Here is a 23,136-nt window from a genome sequence, read left to right on the forward strand (position 1 = left end):
TGCATTTATGAATGTATATTAGATTTTTCATTGTGTTTTCCTCTAATTAAGGAATACTTCGTGCCAGGATTGATGAACACTTTAAATGTCTTTCACTATGTTGCTTTAGTTATTTAGCTGTTATTAAAGGCCTGGCTAAAATTACAGATTAGAAGGGTTTTTTTAAAATGTGAATTTGATCAGTGAAGTTTTTTTTTTCCCTTATCCTTGAGCAAAACCTCAGGAAGCCAAGTCCCCTGAAGCACATGCAGCCGTGAATGACTTGTCCTTTGTTCTGCCTTTCTGTCTAGGTCTCCGGTCACGTCCCATATCCTGTCGCGCTACATGTCAATATAGTCAATGTTCCTCAGCCAGCCGCTGCAGCCATTCAGGTAGGATCATTTTAAGGTCATTTCGTAAAGAAACCCAGCTGTTTAAGGTACCGTTTTGAGACATGCTTTATTTCTTTCTCCTAAACACTTATTGTCACATGACTAACTGAAATAAAAAGAGAAGGGATCAGTGGAGAGGTGGATAGAGCTCCAGCCAGCTGTCCACCACTCTTCACTCCTTGAGTGAGCTTGCTCAGGAATTCTCAGATTCTCTGATGTTATAAACAACTCATCAGTCCGCATCCACGGTAGCCTCAGATGTCACATCGCCCCCTTACATCTAGAATAGCGTTCGCAGAGATTTCTACAGCGGCCACGTGCAGCTGGCATTGGTTTCGTGCCAGGCTCTATCACTGTGTTCCTTCGTGATCGCGGGCCACAGCCATTGTGTTTACAGCTTCCAATCAGGCCCTCATCTTTTTTCCTCCCTTAACTTTTCATTTCAGAGACACTATAATGATGAAGACCCCGAGAAAGAAAAGCGAATAAAGGAATTAGAGTTGCTTCTAATGTCGACGGAGAATGAACTCAAAGGGCAGCAGGCGCTACCAGTAAGAATGTCACTGGGGGGGGGGGGGGGCGGGGGCAGCAGCTTTATCCCAGTGCTGTTCTGTGTTTTTTCCCTTCTCTTCTAAATAACACATAATCAAGACTCTGAGTATCTATTAACAACGTTTAAACATGAGAGGTTGCTTGTGATAAAACGCAGTTGGTATCAGAATTTTGACGAAATTGGAAGGAGTCCTCTATGTTACAGTAGAAACTCAATATCTATTAGTGATTATCCTCACTGGTGTTTTTCTTTAGAAGGACTATAATCAATTCAAAGACTATCAGAGATCAAAGGAATGAAAATATGCATTTTTTACAGAACATTGTATCTGTATGATACCTATTCTTTTCATTTTTTTCTTTATTGTTTTTCTTAACCTGGATTTTCATACTTTATAATTTCAAATGTGATTTGATGGCTGTTCAGTGTACGCCTGTGAAAAGGACGCACACACTCTCTCCATCAGTAACATTAGCTGCTCTCTGTCGTTTGCCTGTGTGAAAGCTGTGCAGACCATTCCTGAATTTTGACATCCTTTGTAGTGATTGGGCAGCAAACTGGGAAAGCACCTTGTACTTCATACCATAGGGAGTTAACCAGCCAAGAGAATAAAAGAGATGTGATACAGAGTGATTAAATATTTTTTGGTTAAATACTAGAATGATTATATGCTTATGTTGGCTTGACCACTTTTTAACTTGAATGTTTTGCAATTTCTCCTGTTGCGTGGTCATGCTGAAAGGAGGCTTCTGTTACTTTGCTGTTCTGCTTTCCTAACCACGTTGATTTGGCAGCCCTTCACTGCATCAGCGCAATCCTTCGCATTCGAAAGGGACAGAAGCAACAAGAATATATGCAGATAAAGGCAACTCTAACTCTTGCACTTTCCAGCCTTTATGGAGGTTAGAAAGAGGAGAGTTCTTAATTCACAGCAAACATTTATGATCCTATTGGAAGTTACATTAACGTAGATTTTTAACTCCATGTGAAGGTTGTGCTTTATAACAGTCCCTTTGTTTGCATTTTTAACAGAGGGAGGACAATTAAGGTAATGGTGTAGATGACAGACTACATGACTATTAAAAAGCAGGGTCTTGCATTGATAAAAGGAAACATCTTGACAACTGGTTTATAGGCGCAAGTTTTGGATGATGCAACTACTTTTATCTTTCCTCCAACAGCATCTGATACCTTGTGCAACTTCATTGCTAAGTTCCTTCTCCCTTTCTTCTCCCCGCTCTTTCTTTCTTCCCCCACCCCCTCCTTAGACTCAGAACCACACATGCAGCTACCCCGGGTGGCACAGCACCGCCATTGCCGACCACACCAGACCTCATGGAGACAGTGCACCTGTTTCCTGTTTGGAAGAACACCACTCCACTCCCTCTCTGCCTGTGGATCCCGGCTCCTTACCTGAAGAAAGCGCCTCTCCAGCGAGGTGCATGATCGTCCACCAAGGAGCCATTCTGGATAACGTTAAGAACCTCTTAGAATTTGCAGAAACACTTCAATTTATAGATTCTGTAAGTAGAATTGCTAAGGCAAGTTAATGTTTTTAGAAGGGGAGTGAGGAAACCCATTTCTCGAATCATTGCCATTTTCTATAGCAGCTGTCATGCTATTAGCATATATTAATGCAAAGGTAAAAGTATGATTTTAGTCTTTGTGTGTGTGTTTTCTCAAAGATCTGATTTCATACGCTACCCAGATAAAAGGTAGATTTTCACACATTTCCTTCAAAATGCCTATTTTTTAAAGTAGTAAAGTTAATGACCTATAAGTAGAGCTTGGGTTATGGGATTGATGTTTTGAGTTATTTTTTTGTCTTTTAGTTTGTTTACTTTGTGTTTCTCTAGAATTGTGCTTTGCTTTTGGATAGCACATTAAAAATTATGTTTACTCAGAGCTTAAAGCAATCTTTCAATATGTTTGAAGGGGTAATAAGTTCACTGGTGGTGCATAGCTTTCTCCACAAAACATTGATTATTGATTGCCAGTCCCATTTGGTTCACTGAGACAAACCACCTTTAGGGAAACAGACTTGAGTTCAGCCCCTCGAAAGCAGACACTCAATTCATTTCCTTTGTTTTCCAGTTGGTCAAAAGCCTTTATTGCATACCCATCAGACAGGGGATGAACACTGCCAAACGTGCCGTCTAGAAAAGGGTTTCTCTTTGCTTTGGATTGCATGTAAATGCTGGAGTAACCAGCGGTCCCTGCATCACTGGTGCAGGACCAGCCTCGGGGCAGCATGGCAGACCTACGTGCAGTGTATCAGAACAACTGTTAATCCTGAAGCTGTTGCTCAAGAAATCAAACGAGGGGGCCGGGCAGGCGCTTTCTTTGCCTTGGGCATCTCTCTCTGAGTGCTGCGTTTCAGGTGATGGCACACGTCATGCGCACATGGTCTCAGAGTTCTGTGCCTCCCACCTTGTTTCAGGATCCTTCATCATGGTGTGACCTCAGCAGTTCTGAACTCTTTGAAGAAGCAGACTTTTCACCTAGCCAACAGCACCCAGACAAAGCCCCACAGCTCCAGCAAGGAGAGGGCAATGTGAATAGACCTGCAAGAGAGCCTAGGAAACGCCAGTTGAGCGAGGGTTCACTTGGCCTGCTCAAGCCCATACCTCCTGCGAGGCACAGCACAATTCCACTGGTCATCCTTCGAACAAGGAGGGGCCATGCCAGCCCCTTAGACACTGGCGACTCTAGGTCCTTCATACTTGCTGACGTCAGTAGTTCAAGTCCCAGTCGGTCCCCTGTCAAAAGCCTGCCCTTCTCCCCCTCACAGGTAGAGCTCAGTTTCTGCACAGCTGTCACTAATTTCCAACAGACAACTGAGCCTTAACAATCTAGAAACTAATCCTTTGGAACAAATGACTAATTACTGCTGCCCTCATTGATTTCATTCCATCGTTGAATCTAGCTGTTGCTAAGTCATACTTCCTCCCCAACTTCAGGCTCTCTGTAGGCTGACTGATGATTTTGTCACAATTCTCTCTTTCGGGTGATATGAAAGATAGTTGCATGAGATGTGCTTTTATTTCCTTCACCACTAGAGTTTAACATTTCTATCCCTTTCTCTTTCCCCTCCCTTTAAAAACTTTAACAGGTTTCTGCCTCTTTGTTCACTTGCCATGTGGTTCACTGACCCAGGGGAGGAGGGAAGCAAACTATGGTTGGGTTGCAGCTAGAAATTTTAAAGGTTCCACTTCATCTTTAAGTGGAAAAGTTTGGGAAGAGGATGAGGACAAATGCTTAAGGAAAACAATTTATGTTTTAATTTTCTCTTCTCAACATTGGCTCTTTGGAGTTGTGCCATAACATTTTATTAGCACAGTTTTTGCCAATGAATATTCTTATTTCATGTAGTATTTTTAAAGGCATGAAAATTATCATTCTTATCAGAAACTTATTTCTTAATTACTAAAATAATTGAAATTAATAGATAATTTGGCACTTTAAAACATGTTTGCAATAATGTCTTGAGTTTGTGTTAAAAACAGCTGTAAGTATGAACAGATGATGCACTCACCAAAATAATCATCTTACGTTTTTGCTTGTAGTTTCCAAGTTGTGTTCTGGATAATATTCATTGTGCGAGATTTTAATAGGTGTTCCAGAAAAACAGCTACATATGTAAGCATATAGGCTTGGGAAGCACTGTACTGCATTAAGTTAAAAATTGCTTTTTTACTGCAGGACCTCCCCCAGTTTTTAATACACTGATGTACACTGTGAATTTCCAGAAGGAAATTATGATATGTGTGTTTCCCAAACTTATTTTACCGTGGAACTGTTTGAGGAATACCTATTATTTTCCCAGAACATTAATGTTCTAAGAGACACTACTCATTCATTATTCAAGAGTTTTTCCACACAGTGTAAACTTTCTATAATAATGTCTCATAGATCATTAAAGAGAGAAAAACAGTATAAGAGAGAAACAATCATTACTTTTCAAAAGCATTTTTGTAATGATTTTAATCTCAATGAAGAGTGCATCCCATTTCTTTAATGGCGAGTGCCATTTCTTGACAATATTTTCTTAGGATTTTGCAAGTTTCCCAGCAATAACCCTAGATTTTGTTTCTTGGAAATCACACTCCAAATCTCGGTACTCAATTAAAATAAAACAATACCCCGTCCAATACTACATGTTGATAGCATCTTTATTATTTTATATAATGGGTCAGTAAAACATACTTGCTTGTATCATGGTGTAATTTTTAATTTGGGCTGAATAAAGAATGACTGTTGAAGTAATTTTTTTTCTTCCCGTATTTAGTTCTTAAACCCTTCCAGCAATCATGAAAACTTAGACTTGGAAATGCCTTCTTTAACTTCTGCCCCTCTCGGTGGTCACAAATTGACTGTTACAACTCCATTCCATAGAGACCAGACTGTGAAAGCTCAAAAGGAAAATACTATGTAAGTCCTTGGTTCAAGAATAAAGTTATTTATCTTATTTACTTATATTTAATTAATGGAATATAGTCCCCAAATGTCTGTTCCATTTGTATGTATATTCCACATTGGGTAGGTCTGTCCTGGGCCCGTTACAACTACCTAGAGGTGGAAGGTGGGAGGATAAGCTAAATTAACTTCTGAAGTTCACATCAAATTTTCCTATATATGCAGAGGTAGTTTTCATATAACTTTTCCACTCAGTTTTTCTGTTTGATCAATAAGGCCTTTTCTTCTTCACTGAAAATCCCTTTTCTCTTTGATTACAAGCCTTAGAATAAGAATGACTATGGTTCTTTTCAGTTCATATCTTTTTAATCTTATTTTTTCCTCATGAAATTTATCCATAGATAGGACCTCTTCTGACATCCCCAGTAATATTACATGATTAGAAGCTTCATAGTGATTAAGCAGTCATTTATATTCAATAAAGGCTTAACCCATTCGAAGAATGTCAGAGAAGATCAATATGAGTTATAGCAAACCTTTCATCTTATTATTTCCAAGTACAATAAGTACATGTTAAAAGATTAACATGTGTTCTATGGTGGGTCCTGTTTGAATGAACAGGTAAAATTGATTGGTAAATGACATCAGATCTTCACATGCTTATGGTCATTTTAGAGACCTGAGGCAGTATGTGTGTCTTCAGAACAATAGAAAAAAGATGGGAAATATTTTAATAGTCTTAGAGGGTACAGTACTTTGGTACATTTGAAAATATGTAATGTGTATATATACACATATATATATAATATCTTCTTCTTAACAATACGTGTAATGAGTAATCAGCGTACCCAATTTCATATCAATAACAGTCTGTTGTGCTCAGTAGAAAAATACTGACTGTAGTAGGTGGAGCAGTGTAAGGGACATATGTTCTTTATTGAACTACCACTTGTTTTCTTTTTAAAGTTTTAGAACTCCAGCTATCAAAAGGTCAATCCTAGAAAGCTCTCCGAGAACCCCTACACCATTTAAACACGCACTTGCAGCTCAAGAAATCAAATATGGCCCCCTGAAGATGCTAGTAAGTGTTCGCAAAGTTCTTGGGTTCCGTTGGTATATGAGTTCAGACAAATTTTCCTCTGGTGCCAACATGCCCACTCTTCCCCTCAGCCTCAGACACCGTCTCATCTCGTAGAAGACCTACAGGATGTGATCAAACAGGAAGCTGATGAATCTGGAATTGTTACTGAGTTTCCAGAGAGTGGACCACCTTTACTGAAGAAGATCAAACAAGAGGTAAATCCGAGATCCTGTGCAAGGAACAGGCTGTGAATCCCGCTCCCTTTATTCCTTGCGGGCAGTTCGATATGCTGGCATCAGCGCTGTGTCACAGCGCCACTTTCCAGACCAGATGCTGTTCAGAGGTCCTGCCAGGCGGCAGGTTTGTGGCCTTCCATTTGGGAAGCCGAGCCACTAGTATCTACTTCATGTTTGAACAGAAACATGCTGGAGAAGATAAAGGAAAGAGAAGGAAGCAGCTTTTTAACTGTACTTTCGTCACTGCCATATAGATGGACAGACCATTGATACACAGATATTTAACTTTCAAGAAGTCATGGAGAATTGAAATTGAAATTAAAATAATAGTATCTTTAATTCATAGTATAAAAGATAGGGAATCTAACTTTCAAGGATCAAAGTTTAGCTTGGTGGCAAGAATTGTTTCCAACAGGTTAGACACAGTACCTCTTGAATTTATTTGTATATGAGGGTAAGTGTTGAAAAGACTAGCCAGACATCTAATGTTTTTTATTCCAGCCTAACTGAGATGTGATAAATAAAGTTGTGAAATATTTAAAGCGTACAATGTGATGCTTTGATATGTGTATACATTATGAAAGGATTCTCCCCCATTGAATTCATTAACATATCCATCACCTCGCCAATTTTCCCTTTTTGGTGAGAACAATTAAATACTACTGTCTTGGAAGATTTCAATGATACAATACTGCCATCAACTATAGTTATCTTGTTAACATTAGCTCCTTAGACCTTATCTTACAGAAATTTACTCTTGAGTGTAAACGTTTCATGGGAAATTCTAGTTCTAGAAACAACAAAGCACTTCCTGTTTGCTTTCAGGTGGAATCTCCAACTGATAAAGCAGGAAACTTCTTCTGCTCAAGCCACTGGGAAGCAGAGAGTCTGAACACTCAGCTGTTCCCACAGCCATCGCCTGTGGCAGACGTGCCGGTAAGTGCAGGCCCGTGTTGGGAGATGTGGGTGCCTCACGGAACTTGGTGTGGCACATGGGCTCCTGCGGTGTCAGCACCCACAGGGGCGTCCACCTCGTGGTGTCTCTGGGCCACCCTGGAAGAAGAGTTCTCCTGGGCCACACATTAAATACACAAATACTAATGAAAACTGATGAGCAAAGAAAAAAGGGTTTTAAATAAGTTTACGATTTTGTGTTGGGCCGTATTTACAGCCATCCTGGGCCACAGGTGGCCCACGGGCCATGGGTTAGTCACCTCTGCTCCAGATATTCTCTCACATGACTCTTTTCTTATTATGATTAATGTTCAATGTAAAGTAGAGGTTTGGTTTATGTGTTGGAAACAGATTCTGTTCTATTGTAGATTTTGTGATTATTTATATTCTTAGGATTTGAAAGTCCTTTCCTCCTAAAAAATCTGTTGTTACATACATGTATTTTTCCATACAAACAAAATGTTAACTTTTACATTTTCTTAATTTATTTAGTTGTCTTCTGAATGTAGTACGTCCTCCTTGTTAAGTTGTCACGTGGTTGGTTCTGTGCAGCGCCGTGCTAACCGCAGTGTCGGTAGTAGATGCTCTTTATTGTGCCCCGTATTGGACTGCTCTGGTCACCGCCATTTTTCAGTAGACTTTATTTTTATAGTGGTTTTGGGCTCACAGCAAAGCTGAGTGGAAGGTACAGAGATGTTCCCATGCACACACTGCCCCACACATGCACAGCCTTCCTTGTTATAAACATCCCCTACTACAGTGGTACATTTGTTACAAGTATCACCCAAAATCCATAGTTTCTATTAGGTGGTGGTATGCATTTTATGGGCTTGGGCAAACCCATAATGACATGTACCCACCACTACACTGTTGACATCATACAGAGTGGTTTCACTGCCCTAAAAATTCTCTGTGCCCCACCGATTTATCCCATCTTCCCCCTCAGCCCTTGGCAACAACCGATCTTTGGTTTTACCTTTTCTGGAATGTCTTATAGTTGGAATCATACAGTGCGTAGCGTTCTTGGACTGGCTTCTTTCACTACTAATATGTACTTTTGATTCCTTCATGTCTCCTCACGGCTTGATAGCTCATCTCTTTATAGCACTTAGTTACCCATTTTTAAAGTTTGTAATTTGTGAATGGTTATCCTTTATGGTGAATCAAAGCTAGTAACAATTGTTAATATTTATTCAATATGTACTAAGTGGTAAGTGCTATTCTAAGAGCTTTAGATACATTAATTCATTTATTCCTCACAACAACCTTACAAGGTTGGTAACATCATTCCCAGTATACCAGCTGAGAAATGGAGGCACAGGGAGGCTTTGTCACTTGCTCCAGATTATGTAGTTAGTAAGTGGGGTTCTTGGGTTACAACTCAGAAAGTCTTTTCAATGACATCCTTTTAACCACTGTACTATACTGCCACTAATTCATAGCTCTGAAATATTTTGTAACAATATATAACACAAGTAGTTCCCTCACCAGAGATTAGTAAGTCTTTCATTTTTAAAAGGCAGTATTTAATAATTCATTTAGCAGAAGTTTTCTGAGTGCCCACCTCATGCCTAACTTGCCTTCGTGCCGGTGCTTGCTGCAGTGCGCTCGGGGTTAGTACACAGCTGGGTTCTCCTTTCTGCTCATCGTGGGCAGAATTTCTGGCAGATAACTGCGTTTCTTCACGCTAATGTACGTCACATCACAGCCATCCACTCTCTACAGTGTCAGAACTGTGTCGGCTCTCACATTATCCAACCCTATTTACATTTCAAATTATTCTCCTTCCCTTTAGAATATTCTTACCAGTTCCGTTTTAATGACTCCAGTGTCAGAGGATGAAGACAATGTTCTCAAAGCATTCACGGTACCTAAAAACAGGTCCCTGGCGAGTCCCTTGCAGGTAATTACTATTCCCACATTGGTTTCTTACAAGCCATTCACTGAGAAACTGTCATTTTGTTTTGATTTTTTAAAAAGATTTTGGACATAGAGGAGTGGCAGTCTTTTTTTTTTTTTTTTTAGTTTATTTTTAGAGAGAGGGGAAAGGAGGAAAAAATAGAGGGACAGAAACATTGATGTGATAGAGAAACATCGACCGGTTGCCTGTGGCACAGGCCCTGACAGGGACTGAACCTGCAACCCAGGCCTGTGCCATGATCAGGAATCAAACCAGCGACTTTTTGCTTTGCTGGACGATGCCCAACCAACTCGGCCACATGGGTCAGGGCAGAGGAGTGGTACTCCTAAACAACTCTAGATATCTAAAACACTCCTTAAATTCCTCATTGCCACTCATATGAAACACACTGGACGTTTTTATTGGAGCAGGTTCCCAATGAATGATGAAGTGAAGCATTTCTCACGTGTCTGAGACTAAGATCATGTAGTACACAGTGTCAATACCTCCTTCTGCTTTCAAATATTCTGTAAAAAGTTCATTGGCATAGTTTACTTTTTGTCCTCCAAAGGTTTTATGCTCCCTCAAAACTCAGACCCTGTTTAGATTTTAAATGAAGTGTAAAATCAACTAACTGAAAATAATTACAATTTATTTGACTATCAGAGTAATGTCATATGGTCAACCTGTTGTTGACCATCTGCTGCTGGGTTTTTTAACATCAAAAGAGATTTCCTTTGTAACTCTAAAGTCGGCGTATGTTGATGAAACACAGCAAATTCCAAATTAATCCTGCGCCAAATGTAAATAAGAATGCAAATTTTCTTCCCTAAATTATTTAAAGCAGTTCCCAAACATTAAATAGCCCAAAATGCAGCCACCTGCAGAGCCTTCCCCTCCACCCCCCTGAGCTATACTGAGGGGAACCTCACAAACCCTGGGGCATGTAAAGAACCCGGATTCAGAAGCAGACAGTCATGTTTGGACTGGGAGTTAAGTGGACTGTAGTAGGATGTGTGCTTTGAGAGCCTGCCCTTTTCTTTAAACGGCTTTCTGATCTTTGTGTAGGCCTCTCTCCAAATTGTAAGTATCTTAAAACGTTCCCTGTTTAAGTATCTGTAATATTTAGCATGATTTTTTAAGTGATACAAGTAATACAATGCAAGCAATACAACTGCAAGGGCTACAGGCATATTCTGATGCTTCAATCAGGTTGCTTTCCTTGTGGCCGCTGTGTGACCCACCTGCTTTGGTGAAAGATGACTGTTGCCTGGAGTGTGGACAGGGAATGTCAGTGCTTGTGGGGAACCTGCAGTGGGTCCTGAGGCAGTCAGGCCTTGGTGGGCCCCCTGTGCAGAAGATTCAGAACATCACAAAAAATTGGGAGATGGCAAAGGGCACGAACCCCACCGAGGTATAGAAGGGACACAGAAGACGAGTTAGAAGGATGGCAAGGCAAAGGTGGCTATTTCAGAATTTTACCTAGTGCTGATCCTGGCACCAGGGAAATGCCTTTCAGTTTTTCTTTCCCTCTTAGTTCCTAAATGTCTTGGCCCTTGGTTCCCACAGCATAGAATTTGACTAAGTTCTGTTCTTAAGCTAGATTAAGTTTTATGTATATTTGGTAGCTTAGCCTGGGACTCAACCTACATTTATAGTAGTACATAAAAATTTTCAAATTTTCTAAATTTGAAAGAGCAAACGTGAATCTTTTTGGGGACATTTATCATTAAAATTCTTGGTTATTTTTCTAAAATAAAATCTAAAACTTTTGGCATGACCAAATAGTGTCCAGCCAAAACCATTGAGCTGAACGTGGTACTGATACATAATGTATAAAGTTGGCAGGCTGTCCGTATAGTTGACCCGGGAACAACGTAGGTTTGCACTGCTCAGGTGCACTTACACACTGATTGTTTATCAATAAATTTATTGTCGTAGGTCTTCTGTATCCTTGAGTTTTGCACCCACAGATTCAACCAACTTGGATAAAGAACAGTACTTTCGATCCGTGATTGACTGAATCTGTGATTGCAAAGGACTGACTGTGTGCATTGATCTACACCATTTTACATAAAGGACGAGCATCCATGGATTTTGGTATCCATGGGGGTCCGGGAACAGTTCCCCACAGATACCAAGGGACGACTGAGTTTTGGGGGCATCAAAACTCATACACTGATCTTCACCTGTGCATGGGTCAGTGCTCCGAACCCCATGTTGTTGAAGGGTCAGCTGTACTTGTAAAATGTTGGGTGTCCAACTTCTTACATTCAAGTTTTTATTGCTGTTGCATTTTTTTAAAAACCAGTATTGAATTTTATTATCAACGTATTTATATTTTATTTCATGAAAACACTACTTCTCTTTGACACTCAGAATTAAGTAGTAGCTTTATTTTATTAATCTGCATTTCTAGCATATCTGTGAGTCCCATTTGGCACCGTGCAGTTTCTGACACCTGTGTACGGAGATTAACCAACTATGCACATCACGTGGTGAAGGTGAGGTTTGTCAGTTCTACTGAACTGAATGACTGAGACCCAGAAGCTGATTTTAGAGGTGGTGCTTCCATCTGCACTTTGTGGTTTACTGATTGACACTGCTCAAAATAGTTTAACAATCTTTTATAATAGATAACTAGTTTATTTCAAGAAACGTTTATTAAATGCACCAAGTATCTCCTTTGCTTTGTGTCATGGAGATCTGGCTTCTGATACCATAGAGATCCATGATTTCTAAAATGTTTCAAACTTTTATTGTAAATATTGGAAACCGCATCAGGTAATTTTAAATACTTAAACATATACTGCCTATATTTCATATAATCCGAATTCAACAATATTTATATAGGTTTTTATGAAATTTTCTAATTTTGTTTAATTAAAATGGTGCTTTATTATATGTTTCCGTTGATAATTTGACCTAATTAGATAGATTTCTCAGAGATGGTATTAGTGATCATATTGTGCCTTTGTTCAATGACACGGCTATTTGATTTAAGAGTACTTTCTATAACCTATTACTTCTGTAATCGGTACTGATAATAAGTCAAATATTAAGTGAGATTTTTAACCAAACAATCTATATATTTTTATCATAGTGCTTTTAATTAAAACAACTAAATATGCTTCCTAAAATATTTTGAAATTCTGACACTTCTAAGAGCGGTTTACTGAAGACCACAGTAACTATGCAATTCTGTGTTTAGTCATCCCTGGCTTAAGTATGGCGATAACACATTAGCAGAACAATTACTGTTTTTGAGGCCCAGCTTCTGGGCTTTTATGGTTCAGCTTCAAATGGACATATAAATATACATGCTTATACAGAAATATGTGTGATACATGTAATATTTTAAAATTAGAAATGCAAGAAGCTATGAGTTTCACATTTCATTATGATAAATCTCAAACATAGAAGTATAGAGAATATTTTATGATTTAGATTTAACAATTATTAACATGTTGCCATATTTATTTCATCACATTTTTATGAAGCATTCTAAAATTCCAGACAATACAACATTTTACTTTTATATATCTCTAAAAGTAAGGACACTTTCCTATAGACCCTAATACTGTTCTCACACATTATTATTGACAATACTTCCTTGATAGTCTAATTCTTGGGCTGCATTTAAAATTCCCCATTATTCCAGAAAAGAGCCTTTATTATTTGTTTGGTCAAAATTGAAACAGTTTCACACATTGCATTTGATTCTTAAGTCCCTTAAATCTCTCGATCTTTGAAGCCGTGCCCAGCGGAAGCTGTGCAGCGACGGAAACCTCCCAGGTGCCTCTGTCTAGTGTTCTAGCCAGTAGTCACATGTGGCCTTTGAGCGTTTGAGATGGACCTAGAGCCACTGAGGAACAGAATTTTTAACTTTATTTCATTTAAATGGTCTTAATGAAATAGCCACATGTCCTTCCTTTCTTCTGGGAAACCAACCATTTCCCCAAGGTGCGCTGACCATTCTATGTATGTAGAGACCAAAATCAGGGTGCTGAGTGTGCCCGTTTGGTATTGGGCTGCCATTGAGAAGCAGTACATTTTAGTAAATCAGAACTCTCCATAGATGCCCTAATACATGAACTATAATGCCTAACTAGAAGCTATTATGCACACATAATGTTATGTTTGATTTTTTAAATGATTTATGCTTCATTTTTTCCCAAAAGTAATTTGTGCTGGCTGCATAATCTTATTATGACTTGGATTTCTTGTTTTCTTTTTAAGGTGCTTTAGCTTTAATTGTAAAAGCAGGCAGGGATTCATAACATAAATGTTCTGAGACCTTTTTGATATTTATGTCTTCTGCGTAGCTCAGAATGTATGAGATTTCCACGCTGGGCAGTCATTGTTCCACATTGTATAGGGGGAGGGTGGAGTCCAGAAGCTCAGAAATGATCACGAGTGAGGACAGAAACATTCAGCCGAGAAACCTTGCACTCTTCAAAAGTTACCCTGAGCGCAGGCTGGGTAGCTCAGTTGGTTGGAGTGTTGTCCAGGGCAACAATAGGTTGTGGGTTTGATTCCTGGTCAGGGCACATACCTAGGTTGCAGGTTCGATGCTGGTCGGTGCGTGGACGGGAGGCAACTGATCGGTGTTTCCTTCTCACATCGATGTTTCTCTCTCTCTTTCTTCCTACCTCTCTCTCTCTAAAAATTAATAAAAACGTATCCTCAGTGTGGATTAAAAAAAAAACCCATTACCCTGAGAGAGCCCAAGGCGCACACGCACGAGCTCCCTTCTCAGCAAGGAGCAAAGAGGTGCCTAATTTTCTCAGTATGCTCTCAATTTGCTTTACATTTTGAAATAAATACATTTTACCACCAAACACTTTTTAAAGTCGACATTTTCATTAGTAGATCTGAAACTACTTAAGTTATCAGCCTTCTGAACTTCTGTATTTTTCTCTTAAATTATAATTTCCTTTTATTCCTATTTAAAACCCAAGTGTAAAAGATGTGTTCATTTGCTTTCTACTCACTCACTTTCCTCTTTTTGGTAACCACAGAGTGACAGCCTTAAATTTTAATTTCCTGACTTGGCTTGCCATGGCCTTGCTTCTTTAAAAAGTGAGTTTAAGTAAATTTCTCAAGCCATTATTATTTAAACACATTTGCACAGCATCAGTGAGTTGTAAAATATTATTGCAAGCAACGGAAACTCATTTTTCAGTTCCATGTGTTTTGGATTGCTCCTGTTTTAGAGGAATTACTTATGAATTTTTTTAAAAAAATAGGGCGAACCTTTGTGCATAGTCAGTGTTGCTGAGGAGTGTAGTAAATCAGTGTGCAGGCGCCGAGGACCTGGGTTCTGGTCTAGACGCTGCCACTTTCTAATTGCGTGTCTCTCACTCGTTAACCTCTTCAGACCAAAAGGCTCTTGTGTGTGAGTTGGGATCGTAGTCCATCCTTCACTCACCGTCCAAGGTTGCTGTGCAGTCCAAATGGACACAGCGATGCTTTCAAAATGCGGCCCACTTGCCAGTGCACATTGGTGGTGTCTGTTATTAGGCAAAGGCCACATGTGTTCTTGAAACACAGGCAAGGAGGCCTCAGCAACGCCCCGTCTCCTTGCCTTGTGGTGTCTGATTTCCTCTAGCACACACTTTCTCATTCCCTGTTCCACTCTTGCAGAACTGTGTCAGTGGGTCACCAAAAGAGATAGCTGATTCAACTGATTCCCGAAATAAAGGTAGTCATATCTTTGGGGTTACGGACATGAAACAACTGATTTACTGGGTTTTCTCTATTTTTCTGCTACTTGTGTTGGCATGTCAACAGATATGGGAACAGTCTCGTGTGACACAGAGCCTTCCAGGCAGTTTTAAGTACAGGGTGCTCTTGCTGACCTGCCTCCCCCACCCGGGATACGTATACATGCATTTGGTTCTCGCTTTGGGTCACTTTTTTCCACTCGTCCCCGCAAGAATTTACGTAGCTGTCAGTAGTATAGCAGCAACCTGCTTTTAATATATGTTATAAATTGTTCAAGTCTGGTGGGTGGCGGGAGGTAGAAGCGGGTAAAGAGGAGATAAATGGTGCTAGAAGGTGACTTGGCCTTGGGGGGTGAGCACACAATACAATATACAGATGATGTGTTACAGAGTTGTAAACTTGAAACCTACATAATTTTATTAACCAATGTTACCCTAATAAGATTCAATAAAATTTTTTAAAAATAAATTAATTAAGCAAATTTACTGGGGATAGTTTTGGGGTTGACCTGAGAAGGGCTAAATGAATGGGAAGGTATGTCAGGCTCTCCACTTCATTGCTCCCTGCCCTGGATATGTGTGGCCTTTTGGTTTGGTTGGGTTGGGGTGGGTAAACACTATGATGTTGAGTTGACCTCTGGCCAGCAAACACAGACTTGCTTTAGAGCAATTTGGCATTTGTCTTCATCTTAATAGTCTGGAATGAATAGGTGACTAAGGAAAGAGCTATTCTTCCAAAAATCTGTGATGCCCTAGGCTATGTGAAATGAACTGTTGGAAAGTCTATAAACATGTAAGGGAAGAGACCCCTAGAGATATCTGGGACAAACTCCAAATTTAGGCAAAGTCCCTGCCTGTTAACAATTGTTAGCTTAGGCTTAGATGGGAAGTAGAGGTACTGGTGGATTGGGCAACTTCCTATGACTACCTGGACCTTCTGTCCCCTAACTTCAGGGCTCTTTTCTGTGACCCAGGGGACATTTAATGGTTTTGTGCCGTATGCATCGGGTAGCATTTATGCATGAGCAAGTTCAGGGAACATTAACCTTGTCTTAGTGACAGTTCATCTCAGGTTCATCCCTGACGATCAAGGTGCAAGTGAAGATTTCTGCGTTAGCTCTTACAGCTGACACATTGTCAAAAGATGCCCCTTTGGGAAGGAATTCTGACTTTTAGAGTTTTAGTCCAAAGTATTTTCTTCAAATGGGTAAAACAGAATAATCAGATCATTCTTATTTTTACTCTTTTGGACATTATTCATATCTGCTCATTAAAAAACAAAACAACAAAAGAAAAACAACACCATCTCACAAGCTGCTTTGGTGTTACAAAATCATTTTTTGATGATTTATGCAAGTTTCTTATGAGGCCTATGAATTGTAGAGCACATACTTTGCCAAGGCTTTTGATATTAGCAGCTATTGTGTGAAGTTGCTGTATGAATATCATAATAGGAGTAGTAGTAGTTTTTCAGCATGATGAAAAAAATATTCATATTCTAAATGAAAAATATGAACATAATCTGACAGAAAACCACTTGCGGACCTGGTCTTGTCTCCTTTTATTTATTCTGTTTTCTACAAGGGATCTGAGTACTTATTTAGAGTGCTTTTTTAGCAGGATATCCCAGTTAAAGCTTTGACAGTGTATTTACAGTTCACTTCTGCCCGGGGCAACGAGAGACAGGGTACAGGATAAGTAAGGCGACTCGCGGGCAAGAGCAGGAGGGTGAGCGGTAGGATCCTTGATGCTGAAATGAATCTGGGTAGAGTGACATGTCTGCAATAGTACCGTGTGTTTGTAATTTCACAAGAATGCATCCACAAATCTGGAATTCTTATCAATTCTTTATTGTAAAGGAAACTAAATTTTAAAGAGGGGGAATATGGAGGATGCACAAAGATCTACATGACAGTATTAAAAAATATTCTTCCAGCACAAAGACATTTAATCCTTGTTTGTCAAACTATTCTGTCTGCTTGAGAAATTGGCCCAGGGCCCCGGGGCTTCGGGGTGAGGAAAGAGACGGAAATAGCAGAAGAGCAGGCAGCTGCCACTTGGGCTGTTGGATTGGAGCGTTTCTTTTCTTACCCGAGTACCTGGCCTCCTGCTCTGGCTTTCATGCCAAAGCATGGGTTTGTGTCCACTCTGACCTGTTTTACTCATTCATTGTCGTAAGGAGTGCTTGCTTTGTGCTCTCGTAGTACAGAAAAGGAGGCACCCACACGCTGGCTTTTTGTTCAACACACAGAATCTTGTACACAGTGGCTGTTGTGTCCTGGTGTCTGTCTACCCTGGAAGATTCGGGTGTTTTGAGTCATCTCGCCCCTCCCAAGCTCTGAGCTTCAGGGCTTATATGCCCCTGAAATGTTCTGCTTTCCGGAATTCAAATATTTCCATCAATTTGATCTATTTCTTGGTAAATTCCATTTGACTTAAGAGAAGCTGCCTGAAGAGTTTTCTCAAAACCCTAGTTGAAAATCCATGGTACCTTCAATCTACTGATCTTGTCTTAAATACCCGGTCCTGGAGGAGGAACCCACGTGAATGAAGTGATGAGCCGTGTGTGAGGTCCAACAAGAACGGAAGTCCCATTTCAAGTTGGAAATGTATTAAGCTGATAACACTTGGTATGAGATTCTCCTGAACACATTCTGGGAATTCTGAGTTAACATAAGCACTGTAATGCCAAGAATGAGAATTTGACTTTTAGCAAGAGGCATGGTAAAAGCAAACATAATAGTTTCCACATAGTGCTTTAGGATACTTAGTTTACACATTTAAAAAATTAAGTCTATACTAATTGAAGCACAGCTAAGTAGAAAAATTCTTGACCAGGGAAAAACAAAAACCTCCGTCCCTGCTCCTCCCTTTTATCTCCACTCTCGCTCTCATTCCCCTTTCCCCTCCATGCGTTTGCATGCAGTCTTTCAAAATGTGTATTTTTGGTCTTCGTGTGTATCTTCCTGTAATTTTACATTTACATATAGGATATTAGTATCGTAAGATGTCTCCTTTTGCTGCTTCTGTAGTCGCTTGTGCTTTAAAATCCACGTACTTCGTTCTCCGTGTGCCGTTGGCCCTGCGCACGGCCCAGCACTACGTGGTGGTCACTGTACATCACATCGCTGCAGTGGCCGCAAACACACGCTCGAGTTTGGAAAGGACCACTTTACATTTTTTTTCATTGGGGCTTTTTGTGTGTCCATTTGGTGTTTCAGAGCTGCACTGAAAAATTTGAGCAACCACATGTAAACCATTGACTAAACTAAAATATGAAATTTGATGGACAGACACACACACACCAGAGAAACATCCCTTATTCAGAACCACTTCACAGAGTGCTGTGACCACCCTGGTGATTTTTGTTCGGGAGAACAGTCAGTGTGGCTCAGTGGCAGAGTCACGCCCAGTGTCTTGTTTTTCCTGTCATCTCTGTGAACCACAGCTGCAGGAGAACCCTGCGACACTCCACCTTGCTCTATAGCAGTTCAGGCTCCATGCCGAGCCTCTGAGCAGAGTGAACGTGCAAATGTGGCCGGTGCCCTTGACGGTGCTGGTGAGATGGCATGGCAGATCGAGCGGAAGTGGGCAAGCCCAGTTTGTGCCCTGTGAAAGTTCACAGCTTAGACACATGGCACTAGAACCCTTATGTGACTGAAATTTTGTTCCAGCCACTCGCGGAGGAAACCCCGTTACCGTACAAATACCACATTCATTCAGAATTATCATACCTCTTTGCTAAAGAGTCTGATAACCTTGACACGCCATCTCCGCGCTCTTCCTCCGTTCCAAAGCCCTGCCGACCCCACCGCTTTCCACTGATAAGAGCTGCAACGGAAGCGGCATCTTATGCCCACTAGGGCCCGGATTCGAATTCTTGCTTCATCACTTCTTAGCTGGGTGACCTTGGGGACGTGCCCTAAATTCTCTCTTCCTCTGCAATTGCCTGGTGTATAAACGGCTGCAGGGTGTGGTGTGTTTGGTGTGAGAATCGAATGAGACGACACACGTGTGAAACACTTGGAGGCATGGGAGGCACATAGCGAGCACTGGCTCAGGGTTGTCATTTGGTGCACTCTGTTCTTCCTCCCCCCCTCCCAGGCCCTCCCGCAACCAACACACAAATGTCAGCTTCCTGACTCTCATGTCATTCCTCCACCCGGGTTACACCCCCTCTCCCCGTCTACCCAAACCCTGCCTACTCTTGCCCTGTCCCTGGAGCAGCGATTTTCAACCCGTGTGCCGCGGGGAGTTTTAAAACGTGCAGTACCCGAGTATTTGGTCAGGGCACTGACCTTCTTCCTTAGATTGTCAGTAATAGTCATCTGGTGGCAATGAACCCAAATTGTACCTATTTGTTGTCAGATAAGCAAAAAATATAGTATGTGGCGTACCGCAGAATTGTAGTAACTTGGTTTGTGTGTGCCATGAGATAAAAAAGGTTGAAAATCGCTGCCCTGGAGCACGGCCCTGGCAGTTCCTGGGTGGCCGACCCTTCACGTCCTCCTCACCGGGGCCTGGCACCTGTCCCACTGCCTGCATCACTCCTCCTACTTCACGTGTGTTCACCTTCTCTCCTAAAGGGCACTCGGGGCTTTAGAGAGCAGAGGCCTTTCTGTTGTGCTGTTCCACAGAAAAGAAAATCTCTGACGTCAATACCGGGAATAGTTGTGCTTTTTAAAAACCATTGATCAGTTGGTTGTTCCCGCAAAGCGAAAGGCCGTTGGTTCCATTCCTGGTCAGGGCACGTGCCTGGGTTGCAGGTTCACAGGCAACCGATTGATGACATTTCTCTCTCACACTGAAGTTTCTCTCCCTCTCTTTCTTCCTCTCTTCCCCTCTCTCTAAAAACAAATAGGTAAATAAATAAACACTATTGGTTTCGTTTAGAGCTTACAAACACCACATCTTATATCTGCTTGTGTGTTTATGTCCCTCTTTGCACTGACTGCCGGAGAGCTCAGAGCCCAGGTTGAGGTCTCCATCCGGCAGGTGCGTGGTACTTCATGGCCAGTGTTTTGTATACAAATCGCCCCCCACCTTCATGGGATTAACTGTCAGTGCATTTACCTGTGACCCTGCCATGTGCACAGTTTCAGCCCTGTTACTTTATTTTGTAAGCATCTTACATCCTTTGGGGAACAAAGTAAGGCACAGAGAAAGCTATTTTCATTTGAAGGAACACACAGCGAAGGCAGGAGCCAGGGCTGTTCAAGGCAGACCTGGATTCAGTGCCCCTTCACTGCTTGCCCTCGCAGGGGCCTTGGAGTGTTCTGTCCACTCTGAGTGTCCGTCTCCTGCCTGGCGGAGGATGGATGAGCCTCCCTCACGGGGTGGTTCTGCTGCACACATGAGACCGTGTGTGTTAAGTGCCAGACACGGGGCCTGGATCTGGGTGCTGCCAGGAGGTGTTAGTCCTTTCGTATATCTTCCAGTGTGTCTTTAAAAAGTAAGCTGTCCCTCCCTGGCCGGTGTGGCTCAGTTGGTTGGGTGACAACCCGCAAACCAAAAGGTCATGGTCCGATTCCTGGTCAGGGCACACGCCTGGGTTGCGGGTTCAGTCCCCAGTCGGGGTGCCTTTCAGTGTGTACATAAAAACAACCAATCGATGTTTCTCATATCAATATGTCTCCCCCTCTCTTTCTCCCTCCTTTCCCCTCTCTCTAAAAAATAAGACAAAATAAAATATTTTAAAAAGAATGCTGGATCCCCGGTTGTCGGAGAGGTAAGGTTTTATCTGACAAAGGCTCCCTGGCGTTCACCGCTTGCTACCTGGCGGTCAGAATCCCCTCTGCTGCTCTGCTGGGACTGGGACTCCACGTGCGGTACACACGCTGCTCTCTGTCTGACCTTGCTGTTGCCTTGTTTGTCCCTCTTTAGCCGTGCAGCGGGGCCTGGGAAGCTGCATCCTGTGGAAAGGTGGAAGATCAGATGACAGCCTCGGGTCAGGCTCGGAAATACGTGAACGCCTTCTCCACCCGGACTCTGGTCATGTGAGATGCTCCCAGAGAAGCATTACGGTTTCAGAACACTTCAGGTCTACGTAGGGTGCACCCATTCCTCTGCATGGAACTGTTCATGAATGGGAGAGGAACCTGTTTTTGTTGTGGTACAACAGTTGAGAGCGGCACCAAGTGCAGTTTAGGTGGATGAGGTCTTACCGGATTTCACCCAACTAAAAGGATTTTTTTAAAAAAATAAATAACAGTCTTACCTAAATTATTAGGTAATGAATTGTAGTCGGTTGTTAATATCGTAGTGAAGATTTTTTTAAAACATAAAGCAATTTGCCTGTATTCTAGAAATCCAACAGACTCATATTTTTTCATAATGAGGTTTTTGAAATTTTACGCACAAGAAGGTCCTCCAATATTTCACTTTTCTCAATCACTAAACACAATGCATTACTATAAATGTTGGTTTCAGTACCTTGGGGTAACTAATCAAGATTGTAAATGCTCATTTATGGTTCACAACATTGGAAGTACATTTATTGTACTAAACCATTTTATGAGTTTTTTGTTAGCTTGCTCTAAAAGTTATCACTGTATGAAATAGTTTTATAAAAAAATTTTATATTTTTATTCAGTAATTTAATTTTGTAAATGCCAAATGAAAGATATGTTTTGCTGCTACAGTCTTAGCCTGTAGACATGCTGCTAGTATGAGAGGCAGTAGATCTTTGGGAAGAGAGAGAAGAACCTTGGAGTTTGGTAATTGACTATGCACTAGTGTGTCGAACCTTTTTATTTTTTATATATACTTTTTTTCCTTTTGTAATACATTGGAAAAGTTATTTGGGAGATTTCTGCATTTGTTCATGGTTGTTGTTGTTGTTGTTACTCTTGGTTTATAAGAGCATGTGTTGCACTTCTTTTTTTTTGGGAGATCTATGTCGGTGGTGTTCTATGTTTTATTTTGAGTTTACCTTCCACTTCTTTCATTCGGGAGTTACAATGTGTAGTTCGCCATTCCTCGTGGTTTCCAAGTGCCTGGTTTCAGAACTGCCACTCATAACCCTGGTTTGCAGCTGGTGAAGGGGGTCTTGGGTCTTTTAGAAGCATCTGGTACACGGTGGCTAGCCCGACCTGTTGGTATGACAGTGTACTAACTGCCTCAGAATGAAATAAAGCTCTGGCCTTATTTTACTTACTTTTGACGGCTCTCTTACTTGTGATTGTGGGTGTCAGTTATACTTTTTTAAAAATGGAGAGAACTCAGACTTCTTTCTTCTGTTCATGGGCACACCATCTGCATGTAATGGGAAGAAGCCAAGAATCATTACTTTGGAGAAAGAAGAACAGGAATACCAAGTTCAGTAGTTCTAGCAACATTCAAATGAGGATAATCCAAGGAGTTCATTTACAAGGGTACTGATGCCACAGATGTGGGCAGGGAATAGGAGGACCACAGGAGTAGTGCACGCCTATGGGTACAAGCCTGAAGAACTCTGCCCTGTGCAGGGGGAGAGTCAGAGAAAGCAAGAGTCCTTGGGAGGAGCCGTGACCTTTGGAGACCTTACAGGGACAGCCAAGTATAATCCTTAACCTCCCCCTATCCTTCCCTTCTCTGCCAAGGTTTCTCCTCACTGGCAGAACTAACCAGAAGTTAGAGAGCGCCTAGATACAAGGCAGCCAGCCAACCTCCTGGGGCAAAGCCCAAGGACATTTATCTGCCGGGGCAAGGACAGAGCGTCCCAGCCAAGTCATCCAGTCCAGCTCCCTGCTTTACAGATGAACTTCCCCTGGCTTCTGTGTCTCAGCTCTGTGTTCTTTTCACTGCACTACAATATCCCGCTCACATGGGTCCTTATAACGTCCTTCAGTCACTCTTTCTCAACTCAGACTGGGATTCTCATGCACGTCATGCCCTTGGTGTCCCTGGAGCCAAGAATTT

General features: G+C 41.4%; 1 protein-coding gene across 5 annotated transcripts in view; it reads left to right on the plus strand.

Annotated features, from left to right (window-relative positions):
• Window positions 1-22,392, plus strand: part of MYB (MYB proto-oncogene, transcription factor) — a 33,862-nt gene extending 11,470 nt beyond the window's left edge. For 2 of the 5 annotated variants that reach the window (XM_045188803.2, XM_045188802.2), the window contains exons 7-16: window positions 291-371; window positions 818-922; window positions 2,193-2,447; window positions 3,365-3,715; window positions 5,213-5,355; window positions 6,307-6,421; window positions 6,511-6,636; window positions 7,483-7,593; window positions 9,407-9,514; window positions 21,121-22,392. In XM_045188803.2, coding sequence (XP_045044738.2) covers window positions 291-371; window positions 818-922; window positions 2,193-2,447; window positions 3,365-3,715; window positions 5,213-5,355; window positions 6,307-6,421; window positions 6,511-6,636; window positions 7,483-7,593; window positions 9,407-9,514; window positions 21,121-21,237 — 1,512 coding nt within the window. In that variant the 3' untranslated portion in view covers window positions 21,238-22,392. Of the gene's footprint in view, window positions 1-290; window positions 372-817; window positions 923-2,192; window positions 2,448-3,364; window positions 3,716-5,212; window positions 5,356-6,306; window positions 6,422-6,510; window positions 6,637-7,482; window positions 7,594-9,406; window positions 9,515-11,930; window positions 12,016-21,120 lie in introns of all 5 variants that reach the window. The other 3 variants (XM_053914174.2, XM_024552191.3, XM_053914175.2) reach the window with 3 other exon arrangements.
• Window positions 22,393-23,136: the final 744 nt, after the last annotated feature.

Source organism: Desmodus rotundus, chromosome 11 (assembly GCF_022682495.2).
Source record: "Desmodus rotundus isolate HL8 chromosome 11, HLdesRot8A.1, whole genome shotgun sequence".
Taxonomy (NCBI): domain Eukaryota; kingdom Metazoa; phylum Chordata; class Mammalia; order Chiroptera; family Phyllostomidae; genus Desmodus; species Desmodus rotundus.